Here is a 24,694-nt window from a genome sequence, read left to right on the forward strand (position 1 = left end):
GAGAGAGAGAGAGAGAGAGAGAGAGAGAGTGAGAGTGGGGGGGGGGGTGTTTGCTGGCGCATAATATATAGTTCCAAAGAAAGAGGTGCGAAGTTATCCTTGTTAACATTTTGCGCCTCCAGTGGGACGCAAACACAGGCATTTTAGACGCATTGCTCTCTCTCTCTCTCTCTCTCTCTCTCTCTCTGGTTCCGGTGCTTGCATACCCTTTATACGTTGCCAACCAATCCAGTCTGGAAATAAACTGAGAGAAGGTCAATCAATCGGGTGAGTTGGGTTTTGACGCAGAGAAATGCAAAGGGTTGTTTGTTTCCTGGAATAAAAAATCCCTTTTTATTAAGTTGATAATTGAGCTTATATATGCAGGTATAGGAAGACGTGTACAGGCCATGTGAATTGTAGGTGCCCAGGAATGGGATGCCATTGCTTCCGCCTCCCCTTTTCCACATTCATTCTCGGCCCTCCCTCTGCTTCTCCCTTATTTTTACAGTTCTCTCCTTCAATCATCTCTGCTTACACTAACCTACTGAGAAGCCTCTATGCTAGAGACAGGGCCAGGGGAGCCAAGGATATTTCAAATTCAGCAGCCTCAGCTTCATCTCTGGTACGCTTCCTCTCCCTCTCCCTCTATTCATATGAAAGATAGATAGATAGATGGTTGGTTTCATTTCAACAGATGAAAAACTTTATTAAACCAAGTACCCATGCATTATATATATTGTATATTGCCTCCCCTTTTCTCCTCAAAGGGCTAATTCCAAAGTGATTCTTGCTTATTGGCACTCAATTCTCTCACTCACTGCAGTTAATTAAATACTAGTTTTCATTCTTGAGACTTAAATTTTGTGTGGATGCTGCTCCTTTTCAAAGTTAAAAAAGGGAATCAGTTCGGACAAATTGTTAATTATAGGCACGCTGATCCAATTCAATGCAGTATCTGTTTCGCTTTCTTTCTTTCTCTTTTGTTTTTTTGGAGTCGTAATGTCACCGTTGGTGTCGCTCACCATCACTCTCAAGGACAGCAAACAGATGGGTGTTGATTAGCTTTAACAGAAGAAGGAGCTAGCAGCCTAGCTGCTACCCAACCCCGAAAATTGTCAATTTTTACGTGTGAACCGAAGCGTGACCCGCTGTTTCGCGAGTTCTCTAAAGTCTCTGTCTCCACTTTCCACCTCCTTCGCCCGTATCCTCAAATATCCCACCCAGATGAGAGGCCGTCATTGCTCCCTCCCTTCTCCATCCCATATCTCCACAAGTTTGTTTGGTGAAGCAATGTGCAATGACCCAACTACCCCTACCTCCTCCACTGCCTTCATCTACTACCACCCTATCTTTCGCAACACACACACACACACATAATAAATCATAAAGTATGTATATATAAAAAAACACTTTTACGTATGAATTTATTAAAATATTTTAAATCTTAATGTGGAAAGAGTTACTGTATGACTTGTTAGCATCATGTTAATTAACATTCATCACAGACAGACAGTTACCCCTCTCTCTTTCCTTCGTGACTTCTCAATATCATATGTGAACAGTTCCAAAAACCTCTCTCTCAAATGGAGCAGTCTCTCTCACCTCCAAGTTGCCCCACCACATGATAATGTTTATATTATATATACATTTATTTATTATTTATGCAGTGTGACAATATTGCTTATTATGTCATAATCTCACTAACAACTACTTATCAAGTCTCGATGGGTCAGGCATCCATGAATCCATGATCATGATAGAATTTAGAAAGTAGTATGCTCGAATATATTATTTTTTTTTATAAATAATATCATGATAGTAATATTTTTATCTTGTGTCCATCCGGAGATAATTAAGATTACAATTTTATTCATATTTTTTTGTTAAGTAATTAGAATCCTATTTGCTTTTTTAAATGAGGGAAAAATGAATTTTTGATATGGACCAATCATTATCCATAAACTATTTTATTTTTATTTTTATTTCTTGCAAACGTGTCACGTTTTTACTTGATTGATGGAATGGTATAAATTTATAATACATTTTGGTGCGGGATGTTTTCATGCAGAAATGGAACCGACGGATCACGCAAACAAGCAATCGCCTCTATTGTCAACCCTCCCCAGAGACTCACGTGGCTCCCTCGAAGTGTTCAACCCATCCGCTACGCTCCCAGGCCAAGCTATCCAACCTTCGGCTCTCAGCCGTCCACACAGTCCACCCGGAAGAGCTGTTCAGAGTTGCCGCCGCCGCCGCCGCCACGTAGCAGCCCACCGCCGGAGGAGCCCAAGCTCTCTTCCAACTCCGGCAAGGCAAACGCGGACGAAATCTCCTCATGGATGGCTCTCAAGGACCCCACGCCGCCGTCGCCACATGCGATGGCCCAAAAGACCATCTCGGCCCCCGTCAAAGACCGCCAGAACCCGGCCGAGACGACGAAGAACGTGTCCGGCGAAGTTGGCTTGGCCGCGAAAAGGGCGGCGGAATGGGGACTTGTACTGAAGACGGACACTGAAACTGGGAAGCCTCAAGGGGTAAAGGTGAGGACTTCTGGGGATGATCCGAGTAACAAACCCGGGAGCTCCAGGAGGGACTCGGGCAACTCGCTTCGGAGCTCCGGTGACATGTCCGATGATGGAGCAGGTAAACAATTAAAAACAATGATATTTATTTAGCCATCTCTCTCTAGCTAGTAGTTTAATTATTAGATAATATTAATTATATTTAATATGCATTTGTATTGATTTTAATAATCACAATTGCAGTTAAGGAGGGAGGGCTTCCAAGGGTATCCGAGGACTTGAAACATGCGCTATCGGCATTTCAACAAACATTCGTCGTCTCGGATGCCACCAAACCCGATTTCCCGATTTTGTATGCGAGTGCCGGGTTCTTCAAGATGACTGGTTACACATCCAGAGAAGTAATTGGCAGAAATAGGTAATTTGGGATTTGTTATTGACAGCTGTTTGTTGGATTGGGGATGGGTATCTTAGTAAGACACTTTCTTTAACGTGGCTTGGTCGGGTGCAGTCGGTTCTTACAGGGTTCGGGTACCGATCCAGAAGAACTGGCAAAGATCCGGGAAGCTTTGGAGGCGGGGACTAATTACTGTGGGAGGTTGCTGAATTACAAGAAGGATGGGACACCCTTTTGGAACCTTCTCACTATTGCGCCTATCAAGGATGAGAGTGGCAAAGTCCTCAAATTTATTGGGTGAGTTTTGACTTTTCATATGCAAATTTAGTATTATTTTTTAAAATAATTTGATAAGTCAAATTTATTTTATTAACTACAATAATAATGAAGTAATAAAACTATTCATTTGAATAAATTTTATTTTTGGTTTAAAAAGTTACACAATAAATCATATAGTCACGTTTACATGCATTACTATAAACAGATACACACAAATTAATTATAGCACATTGAACTTCTTTTTCAATTGTCTTATAGTATAAAACCCAATATAGTAAAAGCCGTAACAAAATTGGATCAGTCATGGTCATCGGCAGAAACCATTGTTATCAGTTTCAACTTTCATTTATTTATTTATATATATTTTTTGTTTTTTCTTGTTAGGTACTAATTAAGGCTATTTGAGTTTTTATTGAGACAACCAACTGGTTGTCATCGACTCATTGTCATGCATGGCCATTGGGCCCCAACAGTCGTCTATAACACACCATCCATCCCTCCCACATCAAGATTTTATTGGACCAGTGGATCCCAGAACCGCATCTCATGCCCAAGTTCTTTCTTCCAATAATTTCAACTTTTTCCGCCAACTGGGCCATTTACGTATTCGGACAAGTTTCCAGATTCAATACTCCATATGTTGGATATATGTGGACCTTTGTTCCATGACTTTAGGAGGTAGATTTGTGTGCTCTTTAGCTTCCTTTCTAACTCTGAAAACTCAACTCATAATTACACATCAAGTATGTGTAATAACTCCGTAAAATCACATGCTAAATTAGTCTACAACAACTTTGTCTATGGCCCAATCTCAAATAAGAAATTTTGATTTTTGGTAAAAGGACGATTATAACTCTTACTAGCAGATTAATCATAATGAGATAGATTTGGTCTATTCACCACCATGTGCTCTAGCTGATGGACAACTAGCCCGGCATCTCGTTCCCTTGTCGCTCCAATAATTATCAAGCCCCCCCCCCCCCTCCTTTTTTTTTTTTTTTCTTTATCCATCCTTTCAGTACTGGGTAAATGTGGGCCTTCGTAACCCAAGAAAAGAGCGGAATTAGGGGACCTGTAGTTTAGCCTGTAGATAAGACCCAAACTTTATAGTAGAAAATTGAAAAACTGCAATCTGTACCGCTGGGCCTAACTTCACGTGACATGGTTCCGATTCATCCGGTCCTTCAAATGGTGTCTCCCTCGCTGTTGGTGGAACAAATGGACTGTTTGTTACCTATCAAATCAATCAATACAACTTAATTGTATAGTTTTGATTTTCAAAAATTTTCAACCACTAGATATTTGCTTGTGGTAAGGTTTTTAGAAATTTATGGAATAACAATTATTTTTTGCCATATATGCTTTGAGTTTTGATTAAAAAGTAAAAACACATATATAATTTCTACTTGTTTAAAAGTTAGCACATATTTCTTCTATACTTTGGATTGAAAAAATATATGCATTTCATTAATCTAACAGCACCTGTGTTTTATTGGTTATTTTAACTCATAAAATATTTAAAATACATGGGAGTTATATGTTTCTCATAAAAATATAAGGGATTGTGTTCTATTTAGTTTTTGACGTTCAATTCTTTTAATAAACATCAAGAAATATTCATGTTTGACTTCATTTCAAGATATAATGGGATTATTATGTACTGATCTAATTATTTATATTTTTTTGTTTAAATTGTAATAAGAGAGTAAAGTACAAGTATTCTACCCTTATCTTATGGTTAATACCATAGCAATTATAAAGAGAGTGGCACTGAAAATGAAGTCTTATCTTATGGTCTTTTCGTTTGTGGACCCTATGCCTGTTTGATATAAGACATTCCATAAAAGCTCCATAAATGCATGTCCAAACTGCACCTCCTTGTGATCAAAATTCAAGGCTCAAGGGCCTGGCAACGAAATTATTTAGGATCTGTAATAGGAAAAGTTCATGGAAGAAAAATAATATGTATATATGTGTCAATCATTTTATTTTCATTTTATTTTTTAAAGAATCAGAATTTCAAACATGCCCAAAAGTTCTAGAAGTTTCTGTCTTAAACTTGACCCAATTGCTCACAATCCAAAAGAAAAAAAGAACAAATTTTTCCCAAGAATATGCTATGATGGGATGAGAAAAGTTTGTATTGGGAAATGCATATTTACAGTTATTCTTTTGCTTTTGTATGCCTATATTGGCAGAATGCAAGTGGAGGTGAGCAAGCACACTGAGGGTACCAAGGAAAAAATGACACGTCCCAATGGGCTGCCTGAATCCTTGATCCGATATGATGGTATGTATTAGTCTCCTTCTCTTGAGTAATGAAATGTTAAGTAATTTCACTCTGCACACTTATCCTATATATGCACCCAAATCTTTGGGTGCCATTAACAAATGCTTCTGGATCTACTAATTTATTTCAGAATGAAGAATAGAATTATATGTAACATTTGACTAAATTAAATGATTTTGTTATGGACAGTGTTAAAAAATATTGCCAAAAAGCATACTCTTCTTGCAATTCAATCATTATCCCAATTCAACATCTTTCTCTCATCATCTTGCTAGCCCAATGATTGTTAGTTTCCTGAATGCAGAGATTTTGTTGTTGATCTAACCAGTTACATACTTAGCATGAAATTTCCATGGTTTATCAACTCCATCAAGTGCTTTCTTGTTATGTATTTCTAACATTCTTAGCTTCTGAGCGACATGAGTTTAGAAATTAATTGTTGCATTGATGATCCTAAGAATTTTAATTGATGGATCAAACTTGCGGGTGATTAATTACGTGCGAGTGATCCCAAAGCATATATACCACAGGAATTTCATTCCAGTTGGATTAGTATATACGTCTACATATTTATATTACAAAGTGATGACTTATATATGTAAGGAGTATTTTGGTTAGACCATGTTCTCCAAATAGAACCATGGTGGGAGTCTATATAAAGTCAAGGCACAACCACTTTTTGTTGCTAATATATACTTAAAAAAAAAAAAAAAACACTATTGTATGTTTTCGTTTGGGAATTCAGTTAGGATTGTCTTTTGCTTGAAGAGTTAGTTTTACGGACTTGCAAATAAAGAAATGGAGTTTATGAATGTGTAACGTTTTAGTATTTTTAATTTTCCAGCACGTCAGAGAGAGAAGGCTAGTATCTCAGTGACTGAGCTAGTGCAGGCAGTGAAGAGACCCCGGGCACTCAGCGAATCCACAAATCGTCCCTTCATGAGAAAATCAGAGGGTGGTCAGGAAGATGAAAGATTAGAAGGTGTAGGGAGGCGAAACTCGGAGAACATGGCTCCGCATAGACGACACTCAGTTGCTGGTACAAGAACCAGCTCCATGCAGAAAATCAGTGAGGTGCCAGAAAAGAAACAGAAGAAATTTGGCCGTCGTTCTTTCATGTCGTATGTACTCATTTTTGTTAAGATTTTTTTATCTTTGTACAGTTGCATCATGCATGACGTCATGCTTGCAAGCACATTGCTGGCATATGTTATGGTTCATGCTATGCCATAAAATAATCTGTGGCAATGCCATATTGCTATCTAAATTTCCTTCATTTTCTTGCTTCAGGATGATAAAGAAAAGTCGTGCCAGCACTGAAGAGTTTGATGTTGGAGTTACCGTGGAGGATGATGATGATGATGACAGTGATGATGACAATGATGGGCGCCCTGACAGTGTGGATGACAAAGTAAGGAAGAAGGAGATGAGAAAGGGTATTGATCTTGCAACAACACTTGAACGTATTGAGAAAAACTTTGTTATTACTGATCCCAGGCTTCCTGATAATCCCATTGTAAGGTTCTTGGCTTGAGAATTTTTCTTCATTCCATTGTGACTAAGCTACCTTTTCTTCTCACAATTTGACCTTATTCATAGGAATATAATTGGTTTTGCCTGAATTTTCAGATATTTGCATCGGATAGCTTCTTGGAGCTAACTGAGTACAGTCGTGAAGAAATCCTAGGAAGGAATTGCAGGTATGGATTATAAAAACTCAGTAATTCTTTAAAGGAACTAGAATATTTGTATGGCATGATTGAATTGATTAGTGGCTGTGGAATAGCCTTTACCAGTAAGAGAGTGAGGGGATCCAGAACGATGACATGGATCACTTGAACATGCATGTACATAAGTAGTTTTTTCTTGTAGGCTGGTAATTGATCCACCTTAATAAATTTTTGTATTAACTTGGACTAAGTCCTCCCCCAGCCATCACAAAGTGAGTAGCCTTATGCATTGGGGACACCCTTCTAGACTTCTAATTTCAAATGTTCTCTAATTGCATTTACTATCCAAAATTTTTGGCCTTCCAAACTGGATTTAATTCAATAATATCTCAAACTCAATTTATTAATGTATGCAATCACAAAATTGCTATTTGACCAAAATTATAGTCCCGGTATTTATAATGAGTATTCTTTTGGGCATCCTATTCTGTAATGCTAACATTGTACAATTCTTATCAAAAAGGCAAAGCCTCTATATCAAGGAACTAATTGAAAGTTCTTTGATCCATTCAAGACTAGACCTTGACCTGAATATACATCTAGTTATCTACTAAATTTGGCTGTCCCCCAATTATAATTGTTGTTTAGGATATGAGAATTCCTCTATTCATCCCTGTATTCTTCTATAAATGTGTATGGATGTAACATGCCCAGGAGAACACTTGTACAGTTACACATGGTCACCTGATAACAGTCAGGTGCCTTTATCTATTAGCTTGCTGGCACTTGATGGTGTTTTCTGTTGAAACTTTGAAACCTGTTCTGAAAGAATGATCTTTGAAATCATTGCTATAATTATTGGAATCCCAAAAGATGCCACGGGGTAGGCTTTTTGTCTTCAGTGTGCACTGCCAATTTGTTGGGGTTCACATTTTCCCTATTAGAACAAAGTGTCTGGTTGCTAGAATGCTAAATGGAAATGGTGAATAATGATTGTACATAACCCTTAAAAATTCTTAAATTTCGTTTTATTTTAAATCCTGATATGTCTACTCTGTTTGAATTTCACCAGGTTTCTTCAAGGCCCTGAAACTGATCCAGCCACAGTGAGAAAAATTAGAGATGCAATTGATAACCAGAAAGAGATTACGGTGCAGCTTATTAACTACACCAAAAGTGGTATGCTTATCATTGCAAATATGCAATGCTCCTCTTCATTCAAAATAAATATCAATCATTGTTGTAAACATAACTTCCAATTTTAGTTTTATGCATTATTAAACAGATTAAAATACAAAGCAAAACAGACATTGCTTTGGAATACATGTAGCATGATATTCTCTAATTAGAGAACATGATTCAAGACGAGAAGAACCTCAACCGTACTCTTTTGAGGAATTTATTGCCTCAATAATGAACTAAAATTTCTGAACCCAGGGAAAAAGTTCTGGAATTTGTTTCATCTGCAGCCCATGCGTGATCAGAAGGTATATTTTTAAAATTATTTGTAGATGGGATAGGTTCTGTTGTCTTTCGAAGTGGGATTCTTCTTATTAAGTGAATAGCCTGCCAAGATTTTTCACATCTTCTTCTAAACAGGGAGAAGTGCAATATTTTATTGGGGTACAGCTTGATGGTAGCGAACATGTTGAGCCACTTCACAACTGCATCCCTGAGGAAACAGCAGAAGAGAGTTCAAAAGTGGTGGGTTCTCCTAATTTGTTTCATTGATTCTGTACTATGGGTATGATCTTTCCATGTCATTATCACTTGCTTATATGCTTGTCTGGGTGCATATTCCTATACATGTAAATGTTTATGCACAAAGGAACACAGCTTTGTTGGTAACTGTACTCATACTCCTCCACATAGATAATTATAAGAATTACGAATTTGATGATCAAGGAAATACTAATTACCTCATATCTAGACTTATAATGACCAATGGTTTGTTTCACTTGTCTTCTTATATCTGAAAGATTCATATTTTTCCCACTCTCAGGTTAAAGAAACTGCTGCAAATGTTGATGTTGCAGCCAGGGAACTTCCAGATGCCAATTTGGTAATTTCAAATTGTTAAAAAGTTCAAAAGAAAGATCAGAAAATTTTTAGATTCAAAATCCTGAACACCTTATCTATATTCAGAAACCCGAAGATCTATGGATCAACCATTCAAAAGTGGTTCAGCCAAAGCCCCACAGGAAAGACAGTGCATCTTGGAGGGCCATCCAGAAGGTACATGTCTTGAAATTTAAGTGTGGCTTGCTACTTAATTGGAATAAAAAGTTAATTGTTACTCATTGGAAGAAGGAATACAGACTGTTTCTTGGAAGAATAAATTAGATATAATGCTATTTCTTAATGTCATTCTATGTCCATAATCATGCCAATATTTCTCACTACTTCTCACTATAAATTAGATATGATGCTTTTGATCTTTAAAGTGTGAGTTTTGCTTCAATGCTTAAAGGATTTTCTAATTTACTCTTGACGTAAACAATGAGAGTTATGAGATTAGCTCAATTGATACAAGTTTTGACACAAACATGAATATGATGGCATAGAAAACAGATTGCTTCATGTTCCTTATGGCCATTCTAGATGTCCGGATTTTATTCTGATGCTTTTCTTGACTTTATTTCTCTTCAAATTTCATGGTTTGTGACTTGCAGATTCTGGATACTGGAGAACAATTAGGCTTGAAGCATTTTAGGCCAATAAAACCCTTGGGATCTGGAGATACTGGCAGGTTTGTCAATTATTTTCAATTTGGATGGACTATGATATTTCATTTGCAGTCATGGGATGAGATGTGTAATTCATCCTTATGGAACAACACTATGCTATAAATTCTGTATGTACTTATCACCCTGAGTGCAGTAAATAATGTTGAGTATAACCTCTGTAGTAAGATGTGCTGTTCTTGAATGTGTTTCAGTGAGTGCATTATTCTTCTTAATTAGATCATTGTTCTCTGCACTTTATGTGCATACTTGCTTGTATATATTGTATAATTGAGGGATTGTGGTTCTGCACAATCCCTTAAACTGGGAAGTCCTGGCACTTGGTACCAGTAGGCCTTTCCTTGACTGGATCCCCAATTATTGCTACGGACTCTTTCTGGTAACTGTATGATGTAACTCACACTTCATGACTAGGTTTTTGGCTGGATTCATTAGATAATTTCTGCTGCGGGCCTTTTAGTTAAAAAGTTGTGCAAATCAGATTTGTTTCTCAGAAAAAAAAAAAGAGAGAACAGAAGAGGATTAAAAAAACAGAAGGCAGCTGGCTAATTAACTCAAGAATGTCTTTGATCATCTCAACTTCTGTAAAATATTTCTTCAAAGAATTCTCAAACAACCATTTATATTTTCTTCCAAAGCTTATACAAAATCCTTTTCACTGCATTTTGCTTACTTGCAAAATTGAGATATTGACCCATGTGGCAGTGTGCACTTGGTGGAATTATGTGGAACTGGAGAATACTTTGCCATGAAGACTATGGATAAGGGGGTTATGCTCAATCGAAATAAGGTATTGAAAATGAAATTTTACATATTTATTGGACATAGTTCTTGGTGACAAGCAACTATAAACTGAAAATTGAAAGCCTACATGACCTATTGGCTATTTCTATCCCATAATCCTATTGTTTGACCAGAAAATAATGACATCATCTGGCCTCAATACCTATACAATATGACAGGTCATAAATTGTTAAATGACATAATTTCTCTCGATCTAATTAATGACACCAAAGTGGAATTGTGAAACCTTTCTTGCAATGTCATGAGAATTTCTTTTTTTCCCTTCTCTCTCTAGATATATGCATACAAAAACATATATATTTGTATGTACATTTTGATATTTGACCATTTCAAATTCTGAGAAGTGGACATTATATATGATTAACTCAATCCAAATCCTGGTTATACTTTGTTTAACAGCTTCTGCATTTGATTTTCTGAAGGTACATAGAGCTTGTGCAGAAAGAGAAATCCTTGACATGTTGGATCACCCTTTTCTTCCTGTATTATATGCTTCATTTCAGGTTAGGCAAATTGATGTGAGCTCTGCTATGTGGATTATAATTTTGAACTAACGATAACTCCCATAAGATGCAGAAAATTGATTGCCTTAAGGCCTTAATCACTTCACATGATGTGCTTAAAAAAAATGAAGTTGTTCTTATGCTTGCAAATGTCACTGAAAAATCTATCAGGATGTTGCAATATGCATTTAAGAACCTTTCATTAGTTAGCAACAAAAAAAAAAAGAAAAAGAAAAGTACTTTTGACTGGTATGATAGGATTTCAACATATAATGCATTTTGCAGACCAAATCACATGTCTGTCTGATAACTGATTACTGCCCTGGTGGAGAGCTGTTCTTACTTTTGGATAGACAACCAAAGAAGGTCTTGAAGGAAGATGCTGTGAGGTAAGACCCTATAATCAAATATTACATTTCAACTACAAGAAAGAAATTGGAATACTAATTTATAATTTTTTTTCCCTTGTTGAAAAAGTCCAAATAACATTGTGTTGTTTTTTCACTTCAGTCCAAGCACAGAAACATATAGACATCAATCCGGAAAAATGTGGAGTTAATCTGCTATATAAACCTTGAATTGATGACTATATAACCTACTACTTGACTAACAGTTCTTTTCTGGTTGAACTATGCAGGACGCAAATCTAGTCCCATCTATTAATATATATTTGTTTGATATCTTGTAGGTTCTATGCAGCAGAAGTAGTTGTTGCATTGGAGTACCTGCACTGTCAAGGTAGGATTGCAGCTATTTGTATATAAATTTCTTATGCATTCAAGAACACGTTCAGATACGCAAGTTTAAGATGACTATTCTTGTGCATGTTAATTTATAGCTAATTCTTTTAATCCAAATTGATCGCTAAGGTTTTTCTGGATCTTCGTCATTACATCTGAATGTCCTAAAGTCAACAATCTCTCTCTCTCTCTAGAATTCAATAAGCCTTCCAGTTAATGGGCTTCTTTTGTTGGTCTTCTGGATCATATATTATAGTTTTTATCAGTTAAAGTTGCCACTTTAGCCCTATATCCAATATTTCTCCTAGAAGCCATTCTTATTCCAACTGGATGTCCTTCTAAAGTTGCTTTACTTTTTTTGTGAACATCATTCTTTTCTTGTTTTATCCCTGCCATTCATAAGATAATTTTGTAGGTAATTTCTGGTAATGTTCATTCAAAATCTCCTACCTAGTGCTCACCCGAAAAATCCAAACTAGTTGCAAAGGTTTAGGGTATTTTTATCAATATGAAGGTTAGAATTAGAAGAAAATGAAATTAAAAAAAATATAACATTGCATATTTTAATCATTCCTCCGGGAGACCTTTTAAGTGACTATGATCCTGTGTTCACCTTTGAGATGAAAAATGCTCTTTCTTATTTTACCACTTTTTTTTTTTTCTACAGGAATAATTTACAGGGATTTAAAGCCTGAGAATGTGTTGCTTCAGAACGATGGACATGTCTCCTTGACAGATTTTGACCTGTCTTGCTTGACATCTTGCAAACCCCAGGTTTGCCAACTCCTGTCTCGCAAGCTAGCCAACGTTTTATTGGAGTACTACTAGTGGAAGCAAAAACTCTGATTTGAGTTTCTTTCTTTCTTTTTTTTTTTGGTGCGCGCTCCGTGTAGATTCTGATTCCTGATACAACTGAAAAGAAAAAGCATCAGAAAGGCCAACAAGCTCCAATATTTGTGGCTGAACCGATGCGAGCATCAAATTCTTTTGTTGGAACAGAAGAGTATATAGCCCCAGTATGTTTATCCTGAAATTGCTCTCTTGGACCTGAGAATGAATTTCAGAATTATGGATCACTTGCGGATGTTGCCTCTATGTATAAGTAAATGCAAACAGTGTTGTAGAGTAAACGACTCAGAATAAAATCACCAGAAAACCAACAAATAGTAGTTCTATATATATCCATACCATTACGATTTATATATAATTTCTCAGCACTGTAGTACATCTCTGTTTTTGTTGAAGTTGGTGTCTGGACTGTGCTTCAATAATAGAGTGGAAAATTAGAGTCTCTGGATGTTTGAAGTTTTTAGCTTTCATGTGCAACAAAGAGAAACAAAAATTCCCCTTGTGCATGCTGCTTTGCGGTTTTCTCCTCTCTTTTCAACTTGAATAGCTTCATGCGGTGGACCAATTACTTTATCTGTCTCTAAACTGTTTGAATTATTCTTTCTCAGTTCCGTAATTAGTTCTTAATTTATTATATCTTCATGTTTATGATCTTCATTACACTGACCATTGCTGCAGGAAATCATAACTGGGGCAGGCCACACAAGTGCAGTGGACTGGTGGGCTTTAGGTAATTCTCCATTCTTCTAACAAAACAGACATATTTAGTATTTATTATGTTCTTTCTTCCATAACATCAGATCAGTTTTGATTAACAATAAATCGAGGGTCAAGATTGGAACATTTATATTATTACGTTTTTAATGGAAAAGAGAAAGCGTAGGGGGTCTATATGAATAATGAGGCATATATATGTAACAAATGAGAAAAGGGAATTACGTTGTCAATATTGCAGAGTCCTAATTATGTCAGTCTTTAGGCTTTTTGCTGATTAATTGGATTTGTTGTAGCTTAGGATATATCTTATTGTTTTGTTTGTTTTCTATTTTTTATTAAACAGTTATAGTCAAGATAACATCTGAATTCAAAGTTATTATTGGACTGAATTCCTAATTCCACTGTAATTAGGATTAGATTCAACATGTAAATGCAATTACTTGTTGTCGGGAACGGAATGATCTGCTATGTCTTATGTGTATTAAAACTTAATTAGTGTTTTGAACCATGAACTGGGAACTAACATGCAAAAAATGCTGAAAAAGTTTCAAAGAAAATATAAAGAACCCCAAGCATTGTCTTTCCTTGATATTGGGTAAATGTTCCAAACTACTGTTTTTTTGCAGTGGTCTTGCAGGAATTCTATCTAGTGTCCGATTCTGAGATCACAATATAATAGCTTTTATTGCAAGAAATCATCTTTATTATTTCTTCCTTTCTTCACTTATCCTTTTTCTTCTTTTCTCTTTTCATTGTTGTTATTATATTAGGCTCCCCTGCTTGCATTGCTGTTTGATTTATTGTTATTTCAAATTTTTGATAGGCATTCTGCTCTATGAAATGCTGTATGGCTACACGCCATTTAGGGGAAAGACAAGGCAAAAGACATTTGCTAACATTCTTCATAAGGACCTTAAATTCCCAGGAAGTATACCGGTGAGATCCTCTTCACTCAATTTACCACACGAACGGGATTGGCACAGTATTCTTTAATGTTAATAAGTTTTTGAAATGTACTTCGGCTTATTTACTCCTTATCCTACTAATCATACAAAATGGTAGCATAAAGCTTCAGCAGCAGCATAGCGTAGCTGAAAGACACATAAATAATAGGAAGAACGAAATGGAATTCTATCCAACTTGGTCTTGAAGCCATTGAAAGAAGAATAAAAGAAGCATCTAAAATGTTGCTATTAGAATGTTTTGTGTTTTATTTTATGCTGTATGAATTCTTTAAAATTACTTATACAATGGTTTCCCGTAGATAATATGCATGGATTTTGATGAAATTAGCGGGAAATATATATGTTGTATGTTGCACAATTGAATTGCTGTAGCAAATAACATTGTTATCTGTTGCAGGTAAATCTCCAGGTAAAGCAATTAATCTATCGGTTGTTACACAGAGATCCCAAAAACAGATTGGGTTCACGTGAAGGAGCAAATGAAATAAAGCGACATCCTTTCTTCAAGGGTGTCAACTGGGCTTTAGTTCGTTGCATGGTAAGATCAAGAACCCTTAGTACTTGGAATTTAATTTTGAACTGATTTAAGGGGATATTCAATTCTGGACTGGTGGGGTTTTGGTAACTAAAAAGAGTGTTATCCTAGATATAACCGAATCATTTTGCTAGAATTTTCCCTTTCTAGCAGTGCGTGTTCTGTTTTCTTTAACCAAGACGGAGGCTCTGATTGCACATTTACCTAGTTATCCGTGAATTCAAGCATTTATTTACAGATATTTGTTCTTTCATGGGTAAGTTGTGCGAATGAACATTAGAGATTCAAAACCGCCAAACTGACTGATTCTGTATTCTCTTACTCTACTTTAATCATGAATCCGAATTCTCATTTCACCTTCAAATTTATTTGTACTTATTATATAGAGCCCTCCGAAGCTGGATGCTCCTCTCTTTGGGACTGAAGATGGGAAAGAAGTTAAAATTGATCCCGAAATGGAGGATTTACAAACAAATGTTTTCTAAACTGAAGTGTCTCCCGTACCATCTTCTACTTTTCCTGCACTCTGTGTCCTGAAGGCGAGTCAAAAATCTGTTCCTCATCCTGGTACTCAGTCTGATGCAGAATTGGATATCCAAGTTTCATCACTCATTCGAAGGAAGCATATAATGGAAGGAGCAGGGTTGCCTCTGGCTGGCATTGAGTTGGAGTTTCATTTGTTGCAGTTATTTTCTACTTGCTATAGTTACACACTCAAAGCTGATGACCCTGGTTCTGATTGTACAAAGAACTTGAGGGTTCTTCATTGTTGTTCACTTCATTGTATGCTATTCGTTGTGTTATGCTTTGTGTACATGTTATTGATATTTGAAAGCTTCTGTTAAAAAAGATAAGTTCATTCAATGCTTGCCTCTTTGTAAGGACTAGAAGAATGAGTGTTTGATAGGCTTGCCAGAACTAAGTAGGAGAGAGAGATGGTGAAATCGACTATGGTGATGAGTGATGATGTCAAGCGTTCAATCGTGAAAAGTAGTAATTGTTCACTTTTGTTGTCATAATAAAATTTATAATTGTTCATTACATCATTCATTTTTATTTTTTTTTAATAATTAGTTAAGATAAACAATGAAGCCAGTGGGATTTAATAATAGTAAGGGAGATTGATTTTTACTGTCTTGTGCTTTGAGAAAATATAAATTTTAAACCCCTTCCCTATTCCTAATGGGAAAAGAGAATTTTTACCCTATTCTTAAATAAATTTAGTATATGATCAATGATGATTCTTTTTACTCTCTCTCTCTCTCTCTCACTCTTTCTCTCAAAGTTTTGCATTTGTTCTAATGGTTCTCTTGTGTCATGGATGTAATGGCCTAATCATCTTGGTGAATAAACCACAAATTATATCCTTCTTCTTCTCCAGTCTCTTAAATTTCACCTTAACCTTAAACTCAATTGAAGCCTTAACCATAAAAAATCTCTCCCTCTCTCTCGCACGGCGCAATGGTAAAGAAGGGTTTGAAACCCCATTACAATTTGAGAAATTGAGTATCAAGCAAGAGAGAGAAAGAAAGGTGGGTTTCTTCTCTAGCTCCTGCACATGATAGCTAAAGTCATTGCAACTTGAGAAGTTGACTATCGAGCAAGAGAGATAGAGAATTGCCGGTTTTTCTTTAGCTCCTGCACTAGTAAGTTTTCTTTTACTCGTCTTTCTTTTCATTTTTTTTTGTCTCCAATGATGCTGAGTTTAACCAAATGTATTGATTGCTAGGTTCATTAATAATGGCAGCAATCAACCGACCATTATTGGTTTCTTTTTTCTCTCTCATCCTTTCTCTATCTACCTCTTCTCTCTCATTTTTTTTTTTTTTTTATCATCTTTGACAACGAAACCTTAATAATGGTTGAGGTTCAGCTTGGAGTTCAATGGCTAAATCTTAGAAAATGAAATGAGTTCAGATATAAGACATCGACGATAATGGTGGTAGATCAAATAACTATTAATTTTATTTTTCCTTTTGACTTTTTTTCAAATTAGAAAATGATAGAAAGAGGAAATAGAAAATAATGAAAATTGACGTTTTTCTCTTATTGAAACGATGAGAAATTATTATTATTTTCAAAATGTGAGGTTAGTCTTTGTAATTAAGACAAAATTCAATGGCAGTCAATGTAATTTACAAAATATTTAAATTTTAAAAATTCAACAGCAATCGTAAAAACTAATTTATTAACAGTGACATATTCAAATTCTAGTTTAAAATTTCATAAAAGTAATATAATTTTCTATATATATAAAAATAATTTATACATATATTTAAACCATGTGCAAAATCATTAATTGATGATGTAAAGTGTATAATTATAACTTGAAATTTAAATTTGAATGAAGTTGAGACTCTTAATACCGTAATTATAATTTTAAATTTGACTATGATTGTGATATTAAATTTAATTTTAATTATAATTTATCTCGTATAAAGAAATATTTTTTTAACTTATTTTCTCATCATAATATAATTTTTTATGTATATTTATAAATGATAAATATATATTCAATACTCTTGTACATCTATTTAACATATATATATATATCATTATTATTGTATTAATATTATTATAATAATATTTTATTTTTTTAATTTAAATTTTTTATATTAAATTTTGTATTGATTGATGATCACCACGCTTATTTTCAATCCAAAATCACAATAAACTGGTCAAACCATCAACTGTTGCCAAATATCACTCGTTGGATGTACAACTTCTGCACCATATTTTGGCTAGAGCTCCTAGCTGTCGTAGCTGCTGCCACCACTAGTTGCCACCACCAGCCACCGCCGCCTTTCGACCGCCACTACTGCCGTTCAACCACCGCTACCTCTACTCCTTTAGCCAATCGTTGACGTCGATTCCTCCTCAGCGTCGACTTCGTTTGCCTTTGTTTTTTTCCGGCTACCTGTCCTTCATCATCGATCGCCATCAACTCTAGCCTTCTGTCATCATCGTCGATGACCCTGCAGCTTTCGTTATTGTCGATGTTTCACCTCCTTCCATTTTCACCGATTGTCATTGCCAAGTTATCGCCGCCATTAGTCGTTGCCATCTCTGCCATTGTTTTTGCTCGCCCGACCATCGGCCTTCTCATGTGTGTCTTGTTCGCCGTCGGTCGCCTCCGATCATCCCCTTCAGTGGTCGCGAAAGACCATCATCGCAACCTCTACTTCGTTGACAGCCTTTGTCTTCCTCTTGCACGCCTGTTCGACCGTCAATCGTCGCTTTTCCATCGACCGCCATCAGCCCTTCAGCCATCGTCGTCATCGGTCGCCTCACCACCGCCGTCGGCCTTTAGGTTGCCATCGCCATCGGCCCTCAAGTTTCAGCCATTGACGCACGGTTCAAGCTTCCCAGCTTCACCCACATCTTGTAACAGATCTGGTCCGACTCGACTCACCAGAATCTGACTCGCGTCAAATTTGGTCAGCCTAGAGCTCACCCAACATGCCAGACTTGACCTCAGTTCAGATCTGACAGATTTAGATCTGTTGTTTACCCAGATTTGCTACCTAAATCCAGTATTATAGTATGTTTTCTATTGAGTTTTTATTTATCGATGATTTTGGCATCATTTAGGGTTATTTAATTTTCATAATAGCTACCTCGAAATATGATATTCTATTGTTAAATCAGAATATTAAATATTTACTATGACAGGTTAAGATGCATGTACTTTTGGCATAGATGAATTTATGACAGGTTAAAATATGTTGAAACTAATATTGTTGTTTATAATTTGAGTGTGACTGAAAATATCTACTAGAGTAAATTTTGTGTGAATTTGGTTGATATTTCTTATGGTACAAATTTGGTTAGTATTTGTCAGGGAGATTAATTCTTTGTAATTCAAAATTTAAATTTGACTAAGATTGAGACTTTTAATTTGACCGTAATTATAACTTTAAATTTAATTATAATTGGGACGTCAAATTTGATTTTGATTAAAATTTATCTTGTATAGAGAAATATCCTCTTGACTCATCTTTTGATCATGATATAATTTTCTATATATATTTACATATGAGTTTAGATCTATAAATAGATGTATAATGCCTTAGAATAATTAGTGGTAGTTATATCACTATAACTATAGTAATATCATCATAGTAATATTTTGTTCTTTCTGCCCCTGATTTTTTTTAATTTGGGTTTTTCATGTTAAATTTTGTGTTTATTTGTATAGTTGATGGTTTGATCGTAGTTTATTTTCAATTTAAAATCGTAACATAAAGGTGAAGTCTTTTTATTTTAAGCTACGCTAGTTTGAGATAATTATCACAATTCAACACTTTGTAGCGTAAGAAGTAATTGCAGGTTGAGAATAATTTTCATAATCTTATTATATTAGCGACATGTATTAGGATGGGTGCAAATATACACAATATACTTTGTACCCTTCCTGGGGTGGGGGTGATCCAAACTTTTTTTTTATTTGTAGATTAAATCAGATAAATAGATTAATAAAAGTTAATTACGCCATAAATCAAGGAGCCAAGCCTTTATTTTGTGTCCTTCAAACCTTGGAATGGAGATTGGCAATAGCAAGTAGCTTTGGTTAGTTTCGAACCTTCATCTTATCGAAGAATGAGCGACTTTTCATAAACCCCAAAACACTAAAGCTCAACCTCGACCACCTTGAAGAAATCACAAAATTTCCCTAATCCAAATTGTCTCAAGAGCCCTAGAAACAACATTTGTTAGCAATTTTATGCATATTCGTCTACTATGAAGATCGTTTTAGGAAAAGTTGTGTCCACAATGCTGATCTCTCTTTCCAAAGCAACCAAAGCCTTTTCCAACTTTGTCGCCGTTGAGATTGGAGCTTACCAAGCGATGTCGATATACTTGAGGCGTGCTTTGGCGTTCTTTAGCAAATTGGTTCAATTCCACAAGGAGCTCAAGGGATCCAAGTTCAATCGAAAGATAAATAACCATACCGTTGAAACTTTGGAAATCCTAGATCTGGTACGAGACACTGAGGATAGTGTTAGAAGTGGTAACACCGGTAAGATGCATGAGATGAAAAAGAAAAAGGGGAAAAGTGGGGAGGTTGTTGATGGAAAGATTGTCGATTTGGTGGAGTAGAGTAATTTGACAACAAAGAAGAAGAAGAAAAGAAGAATTAAAGGCAAAGATTAGTTGATTTTGTAATTGCTTGAAATCGTTCTCATTGTTGTTGTGATTTGGGGATGGTGATTTAAGGAGATTTTGTTTCTTGAGCTATTAATTGCTAAATGATGTTTTTGGTAAATTTTTTATGTAATACTAAGAGAATTGCATTTTTCTTTGACTACTATCTATGAAGCTATTAGTTGGCATGATATTTCTTTTTGGTTATTTATATCATGATTATTCTTTTGGGATAATTGCTTATGCAAATTGTTTGATCAATTTTGAGTGATAAATCTCGTGATCTCATGCAATATTTAATAGCGAATGAATATGTGAGTTCCTATAGAAACCTTGTAGTTGTGCATTCTCAAAAACACAAAAATTAATTAGTATTATGCTAGTAGCACTAATGTGACAATCACAATACCAAATGCCACGTTCAAACTTTGGTAATAATCAAAACAAAAATAGATGTCACTCTTGATATAGTATAGGTCGTTTAAAGTTTTTGGATATTGGTCGACATTTTTGTTTGTGTTTGGATACTTAACTAGTTTTTACTACTAATTAGGTTTTTGCACTTCTTAATGTTTCTATGCATGCCAAGAACATGTGGAATGGTGGGAGATGTGGAAGGAAGGTGATTGATTGTTTACTTTTACAGAGTCTGATTCATATAACAAGGTTTGTACTACTACAACATCTTCAACTATATCTTATATTATTCTTTTATACAATTGCCAAGTTTTCTACCTTCTAAGTGCTAATAAATTGTTTCTCTTGTATTTTCAACTTTTATTGTTATACGTGAACTTTAATTTTGCATAAAGGGCGTCCCCTGTGCATAAGATTCTTTGTTTTGCGAAGTGGCAAAAGAGAATTGTATTTGTATACAGTCTTGTAACATTCTGCATCGAGCGATAAAAAGGACCGGAATAATTTACCCTGATGGGTATACACGAACTTTCCAAGGGTCACCCATCCTTAAACTTCCCAGTTCAAGCACGCTTAATTCAGGAGTTCTTTGCCTCTATTCAGTCTAAAAGATATCCAGTTGGTGTTGTTTCATTTCTTATTTTTTCTCGATATATACTATCATTTTCTGAGCTCTTGAAGTATTACATTCTCCCCTCCTTGAGCACATGACATCCTCGTCATATGACCTTACAATTGGTCCCAACTCTCCCCCGTCTAGTGTCCCCAGTCCAGTACCCCAACCCTTGGCTAGTACACGGTCTCAACACACGGCCCGGGTTGCTCTGATACCACTTGTAACATCCCATATTGAGCAATAGGAAGGACTGAAAGAACTTACCTTGATGGGTCTACCCGAACTTCCCAGGAGTCACCCATTCTTAAGCTTCCCCAGCTCAAGCACGCTTAACCCATGAGTTCTTTGCCTACATTTAAGCCAAAAGGTATTCAACTAGTGTTGTTTCATTCCTTACTTATCATCTATATATACTACCCTTCTTTGAGTTCTTAGGATATTACAAGTCTTACCTTTGCTTTTCCAAGAGACTATTTCCATTTGAACTTCAATTATGAATACAATAAAATTACATATTTTGCATATTGTAAGAAATAGGCATTAGTCAGGCTTTAAAGCCACAAAGAAAAAATCATGGACAATCATCTCCATAGAACTATAGATAAAAATAAATAATATATTTGTAATAATTTATTTCATTTGTACTAAGTGCCCAAATTTCTTAATTTTCTTAGTACTTCTTATCCTGATTTCTTAAGTTGTATTTTGATTGACTCATGAGTAAACCTAATTGGGAGAAGAGTAGAAAACCAATTGTCTAACTCATAATGATTTCAAAGGACTTAAAAAGATTAACTTGTTAAGTGGATTCAATTCCTTTCCTCTTCTGATAATTGCTTTGTACATTAGCAATTCAAATTATATAGACCCAAATAAGCTCACACAACATAAATATAAGGTAATTGTCTAACTCATAATGATTTCAAAGGACTTAAAAAGATTAACTTGTTAAGTGGATTCAATTCCCTTCCTCTTCTGATAATTGCTTTGTACATTAGCAATTCAAATTATATAGACCCAAATAAGCTCACACAACATAAATATAAGGTAATCGTGTATTTTGTTTGAATCTATGGTATTGTATTTGAATCTCACAACTTGTGGTAGGAATTTGATGGCAATGAGAACAAATCACCGAGGTCTCTTTTACATGTAAGAGATGTTACATGTGAAGTACTTTTGTCCATCATAAGCTCGTTAAGATTTTTTCTTTCTAATGGTATGTGATGGTATGTAAAGTGTAAACCTTGTTGGAATGTCCTTCATTTTCCTTTGAATTGCAATTTGCATATGATATTTATTTAGATTTAGAATAAGAAAAGAGACCTCTTATGAAAGAGAATGAATGAGACAAAAGGAAGGGTATGAGTGTATATCTATTATATTTAAATAGCCTAATTGTTTCTAATTTGAAGAGTTCAAATATGATGGGTGAGCTTAGATGTGTGTTAGGTAATTTATTAGGAAACATATTAACTATTCAAAGAATGTGTCAATATTTAGTGTATTTTTCTTTAACTGTAAAATGAATGCATTTCATCCTAGAATTCAACGGCTTCAAATTGAGTAGGTAGAAAATTAAATACGAGAAATGTAAGTTTGGTTGACCTCACCTAGTGGGGTTGAGGCTTCTTGTTATTGTTGTTGTGGAATATAAGTTTGGACAAATTGGCCATACACCCCTTGTGGTTTGGGGCTGTTGTCCAGATATTTTCTATTATTTATTTTTAGCTAAATTAGTTTCTATACTTTGATATTTATCAAAATACCCCTTATGTTTCTAACCACTTTAGTTAGATGTAATTAATATAAATTTAACTTAATTTTTCTCTAATTAATAGTGAAAAAATAAAAAAAATAGAAAACCTATTAGATTCCAACGATATAGAAGGGGATAGAGGGGCCTCTATTGACGGTGTTGTCGACAAAGGCTTGATCTCTTGCCCTCATCGGACATTTCTTATTTTGCTTGACGCAAATGTGGTATTGTCACGTTTCACCCATCCCCAATACAACCCCCCTAATAAATCATGTTATTCTCCTAAGTAAATCATGTACAGGCCCTCCCTCCCTCCCCCCCCCCCACCACTTCGCCCCCTCCCCCAATTAATTCATGTCAGGCCCCTCTCATATTAAATCACGTTAGCGACCCCCCTAATTAATTCACGTCATGCCCTTCCTCCAATTAAATCCCGTCAACACCTTTCCCTAAATTAAAACCCTTATTTTGGCCTTCCTTGCATTTAAACCCCAGCTTTCTCAATTCTCAGTTAAATCATGGAACTTTCCTCCATTTAAACTCCACCACCCCTCAAGATTTCTCACTTTATTATTTCTACTGATTTTGGTGGTTTATTTTTCATCTCTTTCTGCCCTAATATATTTCACTCTGCCACCACTTTCGATATATTGTCCATATTTTTTTATTTTATTTTTGTTCCTCTTTTTTCTTAAATGATACATGTTTACATTTAATTTTTATTAGTTTTGGAGTATTTATTTTCACCATCTTAGACAACCATTAATTAATTATCACATAATAAAAGATTTTATAAATTTTACCTCCCTCATTTTACCTAATGAGTATTGTTATTTACTGGTAGTATTGAAGTCCTACTTTGTGGTTAATTTATTGATATGTCTTAATTGCACTAATATGTTATTTCTAATTGGAGCATAACTTTTTTTGTAGGGATGGAATCGCAACGTTCTGATAATATGTATGTTTATCAAGTTTTCATTGGTTGAATTCCAAAAATTAACCAAATATTTGTGTCAACGTGTAGAAATGGTCGATCGAGATTCGTGGGCCCGTATTAATCCAGTAATCACAAATATGATGGGAAGAGAACAATTACTCCATCAACTAACAAAACTCAAGAGTTTTTTACGTGGTTCAGTTAGAATGATGCCAAGTCCACGACTGTTCTCTGACCATTTTAGTAGAGTCACAGTGTGTATTTTTTATCATCCCCATACAATAGCTTTTGATCCCGTATTTATAGTGTGGGATATTAACAATTTACACAAAGTTAAATGTGATGGGGCCACCTTGTGAGGGACAAAGTGCCTTTCTTATCTCCTTAAAACAGGGAGTAAAAGTTTCGCACCATATGGGGTTTGGCTTTCCACGGATAAGGATAGACATCAAATCCGATTATTCTGCTTCGTGGTCTTCTTTGCGAGCTAATCAGGTTGACCAGCGAGTTAGAGCCATTGCAGAGAGCTCGCTTGCTATCGTAATCGGAGCTCGCGCTTTAGCAATTATGCGACCTAGCAGAATCATCTTCATTCTTGGGCCCGTTATACTTTGAGAGGTTGGGCTTTATCATTGGATCACTCCCAGCCAAGAGCAGTCTTGTCAATAGCCTAATGCGGTTCAGGAAATGCCCGTAACAATTTGAATCACATAAGGAGGCGTACACTTTTTATAATGTATATGCATGAGAAGTGGGTTTTAGCATTCGAATCACGAATAACAAAAAGAATAAGGAAATGAGTGAAACCATATGAAAGCTA

The 24,694-nt window shown here is 35.5% G+C and overlaps 2 protein-coding genes across 2 annotated transcripts; both read left to right on the forward strand.

The window, feature by feature from the left end:
* Window positions 1-2,052: 2,052 nt before the first annotated feature.
* Window positions 2,053-15,861, forward strand: LOC127797532 (phototropin-1). Its single transcript, XM_052330517.1, is given in 24 exon segments — window positions 2,053-2,152; window positions 2,155-2,625; window positions 2,748-2,922; window positions 3,016-3,198; window positions 5,379-5,470; window positions 6,315-6,591; window positions 6,761-6,986; window positions 7,100-7,170; window positions 8,213-8,319; window positions 8,578-8,627; window positions 8,740-8,844; window positions 9,143-9,202; window positions 9,286-9,375; window positions 9,813-9,889; window positions 10,590-10,674; window positions 11,111-11,191; window positions 11,477-11,580; window positions 11,880-11,929; window positions 12,599-12,705; window positions 12,825-12,947; window positions 13,459-13,510; window positions 14,321-14,433; window positions 14,860-15,000; window positions 15,384-15,861. Coding segments are annotated over 24 exon segments (3,039 nt in total). The 3' UTR covers window positions 15,483-15,861.
* A 3,876-nt stretch (window positions 15,862-19,737) lies between these two features.
* Window positions 19,738-20,097, forward strand: LOC127796912 (uncharacterized). Its single transcript, XM_052329316.1, has one exon. The coding sequence runs from the start codon at window positions 19,738-19,740 to the stop codon at window positions 20,095-20,097; it is 360 nt and encodes a 119-aa protein (XP_052185276.1).
* The last annotated feature ends 4,597 nt before the right edge of the window (window positions 20,098-24,694 follow it).

Source organism: Diospyros lotus, chromosome 3, assembly GCF_014633365.1.
Source record: "Diospyros lotus cultivar Yz01 chromosome 3, ASM1463336v1, whole genome shotgun sequence".
NCBI lineage: Eukaryota > Viridiplantae > Streptophyta > Magnoliopsida > Ericales > Ebenaceae > Diospyros > Diospyros lotus.

What these genes read in the sequence shown, in the direction of transcription:
- LOC127796912 (XM_052329316.1), top strand. Translation starts at nt 19,738, where the DNA reads ATGAAGATCGTTTTAGGAAAAGTTGTGTCCACAATGCTGATCTCTCTT.